Source organism: Macadamia integrifolia, chromosome 4, assembly GCF_013358625.1.
Source record: "Macadamia integrifolia cultivar HAES 741 chromosome 4, SCU_Mint_v3, whole genome shotgun sequence".
Taxonomy (NCBI): Eukaryota; Viridiplantae; Streptophyta; class Magnoliopsida; order Proteales; family Proteaceae; genus Macadamia; species Macadamia integrifolia.
Window position 1 is genome coordinate 10,714,727 of NC_056560.1, and position 9,097 is coordinate 10,723,823.

Consider the following 9,097-nt stretch of genomic DNA (forward strand, 5'->3'; position numbering starts at 1 on the left):
TTTTTTTTTTTTTTTTTTTAAGTGCTTTGCCAGATAGACTCTAGGGCCTGTTTTAAGGTCATAAAAGGGGGAAGGTCGGCCATTTATTCTCTTCTTTTGCTGCTACTGAACAGCAAAGAAACAGAGGAGAAAAGAAAAAGAGAAGGGAAGAAGAATAAGGAAGAAGGAAGGAAGAGAGAGAGTGTGTTGTTGCTCTTCTCTGCTGCTCTCCCTACTACTGCTGCTCCTTTCTATTTGCAGGTTTTGAATTTTAGGGTAAAAAGCATGCATTTTACATACTTAGAATTGAGCTACCTTGGGTTTTACTCTCTGTGTATGGCTTTTGATTTTAAAAGGACTATTAGTTACAATATCTTCAATTTTACACGTAAAGAGGTCTTGTTTCTTTTCATGACTGCGTAGAGGACAAAATTCTAAGTAAGGTGGATTATTGCATTAAAAGTACATATTCATTATGACACCCATACAAGTGATTATTCTTTTCGATCTAGAAAAAAGAATAATAGACAAGAACAGAACCTAGATGCAAGCCCAGCCCTTCTGCAGCTATCCTAGGGCTACAAGCGAATATTCTAGATGCCAAAAAAGTAGGAGGGACCCACGTTGGTTATCACTTTCTCTCTTTTTGGGGGTGGAACACAAGATCTCCTATTTTTTTCGAGATTTGGTTGAAGATTCCCTATTTTCCATATACTTAAAGACAAGGGGCATGGACTGAATTTCCAATTAAATTAGAAAATTGCCTAAATTGTTAAAGCAAGGAAGGAAATCGTCCAAGAGGCTGCACACAAGAGAGAAAAAAAAAAGAGAAAAAATAGGAAAAAAAGGCAAGAAATAAAAATCACCCCCTACTTCCTATTTTATCTCTCTCTTTCCCAACCCTCTTTCCTATTTTCTCTTCTTTCCTATTTCCACCTCATCACATGATCCTAGATGACCACCCTTGGACCATCCTCTTCTCTCTCCTCTTCATTCTCTAGTCCCTCTTTTCCTCTTCTTCTAGGTTTTTAGTTGTGCTCTCTCCCTCTCTCTAGTTATTCTTCTTAGTTTTTTTTATGCAAACAATTTTGTAAGTTGGTTTCTTTAAATTAATGCAAATCTTTTATGTTTATTTGTTTAAGCAATTCAAGTTATTCAAAGGTGTAATAATTTTAATTTCTAGTTCTAGGCTTTGTTCTAGGGGACAAGAACAAGTTGTGGAGCATCTCTTTTAAGTTCAGTTTTTCTCTTCTAGATTTGTTTTCTCCAGGCCTTGCAATTTCAGATTTGGTTCATTCCAGATCTAGTTTTTAAGTCTAGTAGTATTTCAAATCTCAACTAAGTTATCAAGTTCAATCATTGAAGTTTTAATTCAGGTAAGTAAGCTTCTACATTAGTCTTCTCACCTCCTCATTCCCACTTCTTACTACCGATTCATTCTCAATTTAGGATTTTAATTTCAGTTTTTACTTTGATACTTTCCCTTTCCTCCAAGGTCCTTGGCTAGATGCATGTGTTGGCTTTGCCCCTCTCCAGTTATGGAAGCATCCTTTTACTTTTCTTTTTTATATTGCATCCATTCCCCAGCTAAGTAGAAAAGCCCTTGTAAGAGTACTCTCTGGTCAAGTAGGGAAGCTCGTATTATTTATGGTGCATGCCTCGGGCTAAGTAGAGATACCTAATTATTTGCCTCTCTCTAGCTTTATTTTCATTTTTATTTTATTTATTTAATTTCAGCACTTTTATTTTACTTTTTATTTATTTGGTTTGAATTTTAAATTCCTAGATGACGAATGGTTATGTTTTTAATTTATTTCAATTCCAATTTTCCTAGATGTGTTATTAGGACGCTTTTATATGCATGTATTTTAGGACGGTAGTTAGAAATAGATCACCATAATTAATCGATACACTTTCGCGTTACTAAAAGATTTCAAAAATAAAGTGGCTACTCTTCTTGTGTTCGACCCGTAGCTACACTGATCCATATGCTTGCGGTTACTTTTAAATCTCAAACACCATCCTACAGGCCTATGTCACTTACTGTGTCTACATAGAGCTGTAGGTTTGCATCCCTTTCTATTGTAGACCATGGTTACAAGGGCCGAGGGAGGGGCACGTAGGGCTGGGAACCTCTGCTATGGACGGATCTTGACTGAGGTCTTGCTGCGCTTTGGCGTGGACTTGCAGGATGAAGAAAGTCTAAGGACTGGTGTCTTGGAATTCAACTAAGACTCTCTGAAGAAGATAACACTAAACATGGAGGAGGTTACTGAGAATGAGGTTGAGGAGGATCAACCAATGGAGATGGAGAACCAACTGAGAGGTGGGAATGGGGGTGGTCATGATGGTGATCAACAGGGTGATAGAGGTGCAATACCCTCAGGCTATGAGGACTTCTATGGCCTCCTCATCCCGTGGCACTAGGGGTTTGAGGCCCTATGTACTCAATGACGTGATGGCTCATTTGGATACCACCACCAACATACTGAGGAGGATGGATACTCGACTGGAGAGTGTGGATAGGAGTTACTGCCTGCTGGACAACCGAGTGACCTCCCTTGAGGCACAAATTCAGGCAATTGTTTTCCACCTTGCCATTCCAGTGTCAGAGCCGGGAGCACAGGGTCAGAATCAAGCTCAAGGCCGTGGGTAGAATTAGTAGCAGGACCAACAGCAATAGTGGCTTAGGTTGCCACTATAGTCTTAGGATTTCCCATTCTATACTTTCTTTACAGTTTTATGTTCTTGTTATTAGTTGCATCTTATATCTTGTCATTTTCTTCTGTTACTTAAATTCCTAGGAATTAGGCTAGTTAGGATTTCCTGCTGTCTGTCTTTTATCTCAAGAAAATTTTGGTGTAAGCTTATGTACTCAGTTCTTTTATTATAATGAAACAACTTTGACACCTATACTTTTCTCCTACTTTTGTAATTTTTATTAATTGTTGTCTTTAAGATTTTTTTTTTTAATCCTAATCCCCAAATCATGATTTGGTTTGGGATTGCGAGTTAAGACAGAGCATCGCCGCTTTGATACCAAGCTGTCACACCCCAATTCTAATAAACCCAACTTATCATTAGGATTACTGGTGGTGTGAGCAAGACATGTACCTATCTTACAAACCTACCAGGATCTTTGATAGCAGTACCTTAACACAAATAATCTCACAAACAAATCAAACCATTTGTAACAAAATTAGAGTATAATAGCAGAATCATAATTAAAATGGGAAAAACATCCAATGATACCATATACATATAGCCAAGTTATTCCATTACAAATATCCATACCTTGTAAATGATAATCCCAAAACATATAATTCACTGATTTTGTATCAGACTAATCAAAAGAAATCCATACAACTCGTGGTGCCGCGTAAGCACTATAGTCACAAGCACAGTCTTGGTTATGCTCCTCGCCATCTGGCATTCACCAGTCACCTATGCCATAATCAGGCCCCGTCGGGGTCAAGTCACCACCCAGCGGCACTACTGCACCTACATCATCATCTAAAAAGGGGCATATACCTGGGGTGAGCTTCCAACTTGCTTAGTAAGGGGTGGGGTTAATGCACAACTAAGCACAAGCATTCACATATATAATATTTCATGATGATATGAATACATGAATTAAACACATAGTCCATGATGCGAATTATGCAATCCATTTAATTATAAAACCACCTAACAATACAACTAAGTCTGGTAATGCTACTAGGGCACACTAGGCTGTATCCTTAGTCTCGGAACCACCATCAACTACACAACGATACAAGCCCTAGCCGTGAATAGGAGCCTATCGGTCCTGAGATGCATCCATGGGTCAACCAACAAACCCTTGATAATCCCCTCTTGGCAGTCACGACATTGGGATTACCATCGACCATACTAGACAATTTTCTACCTCCGGCAACAATCACATTATACATCGGGTGTGTCATTCAGGAAAGGTTCATCAAACATACCACCATTGGGTTATCCAACACCTTACCCCTATTGACAAGGGGACGTAGCATGGGGAATTTCACCTAACCACAATATCCTATATGCCTTGCATAATGAAACAGTTAGTATGGACCACGTGACACTAGGATTACCCTTTGCCACGAAGCGGGTCCATTTCCAAGTATAGTCCTGGGGTACACAATACCGAGATACCATCAGCCACAAGGTGTAACCCACGACTATATACTTATTCTAGCATACAAAGTAGTTGAGTATAGACTAAGCAACACTGGGATTCCTATAGGCCACAAAGCGTATCCATTTCCAAATGCAATTCCGGAGTACATGATACTGGGAAACCAATGATACTGGGAAACCATTGGCCATAAAGTGTATTATGTAACTACATCTAATCTAATGCACATAATCAATGTATGAATACAACAAAATACGACAATCACGTAACCAGAACCAACTCAGCCACATCGGATTCTATCTCACAACATACATTTCATATCATTTCCATCAAAATATAACATGTAATAGAACATCATCATCATTTAAGAAATTTCAATAATCATATAAAAATCCTACACATGCGAGCAGTTGTATGATAATTACATAATCCCAAAATATAAGTCAATCATGCCTCACGTTAGTTGTGTTTTGTCAATTTGGTTTCAAAGGTGTAAACTAGTTATTCAACTCACTATTGGCCTCGAGGTACATGCATGTCTCTTCCTAGGCACAAAGGTAACCAAATGTTAGTACATGTCGGGAAAATCGAAAGGGGCCCATACGGGTTACCCCCAAAGGGTAGATGTGCTGTCAAATCTTGATAGTCTAGGGTGTCACCGGATTCAATCACTGGAAATAGTGTGGAAATCCATCAGATTCATCAGAGCTTCTTATTCACTAGAAACAATCCACAGGATTTAGACCCAGGTGTTTCTGGTGGAAGCACAGGAAGTGTTGGTGTCATTTGGGGTTTTCCAGCACAGGTCTGATTGTCAGGATTGGTTTATGGAGTTTGTAGGGGGTTTTCCTAGCATCATTTTAAGCTAAAGAAATCCAAATTCCATCGGGCCATTTGGGAGATACATTGATCAAACGATTGAAACCATAAAAGGTCATTTGGTCACAAGTGTTGTCGGAGCTCATCGGACTTTGTTTGTGCTCAGAAATTACACCAGGGAGGTGAAATGATCACTCCTCGAGCTTTGGGAGGTTCCGGGGTCATGATTAAACTTGTGTCCAACTATCCTAGGTCAAAATGAAGAGAGAAAATGTAGTAGGAGAAGTGGAACCTACCTCCGGCAAGGATTCCAGTAACGATGCAGGTAGCTGGCACTAAGGTGAGCTCCAAACTCCTTCCCTTTCCTTTTCTCCTTCTTCTCTTCCTTTCTCTCCCCTTTCCTTCCTTTCTTTCCCTCTCCCACGTTTTGTACAAATGAAAGGTGAGAAATGAACTCACCTCTCCTATTTATACTAAATCGTGTCCTTAGGGTCTGTTTGGTTGGTCCTAGTCTAGTCCAAGTAGGTTAATCTGGCATTTGAGACACATGGGCCTGTCTCTTTGGACTCATATGAAATACAAGTCATAGGGAATGCGTTGGAGGGTGTGCATTGTCATCTGGGGATTTTTTTATGAGCGGTGGGGTCCACGAGCATCAGAACCAGTTTAGCAGCACATGTGGCCACCAGATCCAGGCCTAGGTGTTTTCAGTGGCCTATTTCTGGTGGTCAAGACAGCTGTGTGTCTTGACTGCTTACTATCCAACAGTTGGTCTAACACGGGTAGTTGCACTAGGCTGTGCGCATGGTCTTCCGACAGTTTTGGTGTATGTCAGGATTTGGCTGTGGGTGTGAGGGTAACGGGCGAAAAATGGACCTATTTTCCCTTTTTTTTTGTGGGAGGGGAAAAAGAATTTTTTATTTACATTTGGCCCTCTCTCCTCTCATTCTCTTTCTTGGGGAGAGGTGTGTCGTGTGTGCTTATCCGTAGGCCCCGCACCACCGTAGTACTGCTCAGAGATACGTGGGGGGCTATTTCGTAGGATTATAGGAGTTGCCATATAGACAAGGATTTAATGATGGTCCAACATGGGGGATTGGGATCATGCAAAAAGGGTTTGGAATCGCCACCTAGGATTATGGGCCTAGGACTAGGGGTGGGCCCAGTTCTTGAGAAAAGGGCCCAAAAGTTGGTCTGGTCCAGAGATTTAGGATACATGTCAGATTATAGAATTGAGAAGGTGTTATGCACCCAATCTACCCGGTTTAACTAATCTTCCTACTAGATGCTTGAGAACGAACATTTTCTATAATTATTCTTGTTCTGCATGCATGGCTTGGTTGTCACACATATATACATTAACTGAATTTAAATAATTATGTACACTAAAATAAGGTTAATATAAAGTCTACATTATGCTAATTTGGGTGAGTGATTATACCTGAGCTTGACCCCTGTTTCGGGTCAAGAGGGGTGGACCCCCCGATTAGTGCTGGTAAGAATATTCTTATTGATTCTCCCAACTCAGGGGAAGATGGTCTTAACCTCCAACTTCCTTTTTTGAGAGATGCTAACTGTGGTATTATTCGGATAGATTTTCAGCTAGGAACACGTTTAGATTTGAATTTTGGCAGACCTTCGGCTAGGGAAGGCTACTTCTGGGTTTTGGCTGAGGTGTCACTTCGGTAGAGATTCCGCTTGGGATGGGCTACTTTTGGATTTTGGCAGAGGTGGTAATCTGATGGAGCTTCTGCGAGGATAAGATATAGGAGGGCTAAGATGAGATGGCACTCTGGAAGAGCTTCCGCTAGGGATAAACTATAGGAGGGCTAGGATGAGGTGGCACTCCAACAGAGTTTCCGTTAGGAATAAACTATGGGAGGACTAGGGTGAGATGGCACTTCGGTAGAACTTCCACTAGGAGTAGGCTATGGGAGGGATAGAATGAGGCTTGAAGAAATTCAAATGATTGAAGAACTTCGAAGGCCCGAAGAACACTTTGAATCTATAAAGATTGCTTTGAAGACTTAAAGAACCTCAAAGGTGGGGGGGAATGAAGGCAAAGTTTCTCCTACAAAAAATTCTCACTTGAAAATTTTTGGACGATTGAAGAACTTCAAAGGCCTGAAGAACACTTTGAATCATATAAAGGTCGCTTCGAAGACTTAAAGAACTTCAGAGGGGAGGGAAGGAGAGAGGGCAGAGCTTCTCTACAAGGGTTGCTCACTAGGAGGCTTGAGTGTGAAAAACCAAATGGAGGGGGGTATTTATAGATTTTTTGAACCAATTGGGGGGAAATAGAGATTTCCTTGGAAAGTGGATTTTCTTGGGCAATGGGATAAAAAAGTAAACTTTTAGGCCAATTGGGTGAAAGATAAATTTCTTTGGCCAATGAGGTGGAAAGATGCTTTTTTAGGCTAATGAGATGAAATGATGATATTTTGGGCCAATGGGGTGAAAGAGGTGATTTTTAGCCAATGGAGGAAAATGATCTAATAGTGTGAAAAGATGCTTTCTTAGGCCAATAGGAGGTCACGATGTAGGGTACGCTAGTGGGTGGTGCGGAGTACATAAGCGGGTGAAGAGGGAATCTCCTCAAAAATTTGGTCATTGGATTGAGGATACCAATCATCGGCGGGACCTTCCGGGAGAAAGTAGGAGCGTACAAGGGACTGCTGGGGGTGTTGGGCAGTAGGCGTGGGTGCTAGGCAGCAGGCGGGGGTGTTAGGTAATAGGCAGCAAAAATAGGAGCAGGCGGGGGCACGAGGTAGTAGGCTAGGACGTGATGTAGTAAAAGGCGATGCGAGGCAGTGAGCGGGGGTACGAGGCAGTGGACAGGGGCACAAGGCAGTGGGTGAGGGCACAAGGTAGTAGGAGGGTGCACGAGATAGTAGGCAGGGGCACGAGGCAGGTGCACATGGGGTGCACAAGGCTGGGGTTAGTCCACGTGGGGCTCACAAGGGTGGGGCTAATGCATGTAGGGAGCATAAGGCTAAGGCTAGTGCACCGGGGGCACACATGGGTGGGGCTATGGGCTCACATGGTTAATCATAGGTATACATGGAGCTCACATGGGTGGGGTTTGGGTGCTTGCATGGGCAGGGTTTGGGTACTCATGGCAAGGTGTTGGTGCATGCATGGGCAGGGCTTGGTTGCTCAAGGTGTAACTTATGGGAATGATCGTGGAAGATCTGATGGTCCAATTTTGATGCGCCATATATTATTGGAATCGTGGTCCTGAGTACTATCCATCTGTATGGTTGCTTTGGACTATTCCTTCATATATAAAAGTCATAATTGGACCCCTCTTTTCTCTCGCATGAGATTTTTGGGATTTTTGAGTGAGTACGGAATGCTTCTAGGTTGGGTTACCTTAGTCAATCATTATCTCCGTCGATCAAAAGTGAAAGGTTGTGTCTAAAATTCGTAAGTCATCATAGCCAAGGGAGGGTGACAAAATTGGTTGTCTACAGAATGCCCCTCTTTGGTTGAGGCCTATACCAACAACTGAGGGGCAAAGAAAAGAACGACCACATTTTGTCACTTGGAGCATGTATTGCCATCATCTTGCTCATTAATAATAGAGTTGAAAATGCAACAGGTAATATCTCTTAACTATTTTTAAGTTTAGGATCTTTCCTGGGCCGTTGATCGCAGGAAAGAAATTTGAATTCTTTCAATCCTATTAGAAGATGTTGAACTATCATTTTGTAGAGATTTGAGCCCTCCCTACAGAAGATGTTAATACTTGAGTTTGCTCTTGAGCCATCATTTGCAGAGATTTGAGCCCTCCCTACAGAAGATGTTAGTACTTGAAATTTTTCTTGAGCCATTGTTTGCAGAGATTTGAGCCCTGTAGAAGATGTTAAAAACTTGAAATTGTTCTTCAACCATCATTTGTAGAGATCTGAGCCCTCCTTCAAGAAGATGTTAGTGCTTGAGTTTTGTCCTTGAGCCATTGTTTGCAGAGATTTGAGCCCTCCCTGCAGAAGATGTTAGTGCTTAAATTTGTTCTTGAGTCATTGTTTGAATTTTAAAAGTAACTGCAACATACGGTGTTGGGAAACATGTCCACACTCCTTGCCATGTTTTGGTGCTGACAAACAAACATACATCTTTAACTTGATTGATAAAGTGTGATTAGCTTGAAGAAAC

General features: G+C 41.5%; 1 protein-coding gene across 1 annotated transcript in view; it reads left to right on the plus strand.

Moving 5' to 3' along the window:
* LOC122075449 (auxin-induced protein PCNT115-like) overlaps nucleotides 1–2,211 on the plus strand; it is a 7,332-nt gene extending 5,121 nt beyond the window's left edge. The window contains exon 3 of the mRNA XM_042640483.1: nucleotides 2,068–2,211. Within this exon, the coding sequence (XP_042496417.1) occupies nucleotides 2,068–2,211 (144 nt within the window). The remainder of the gene's footprint in view (nucleotides 1–2,067) is intronic.
* The last annotated feature ends 6,886 nt before the right edge of the window (nucleotides 2,212–9,097 follow it).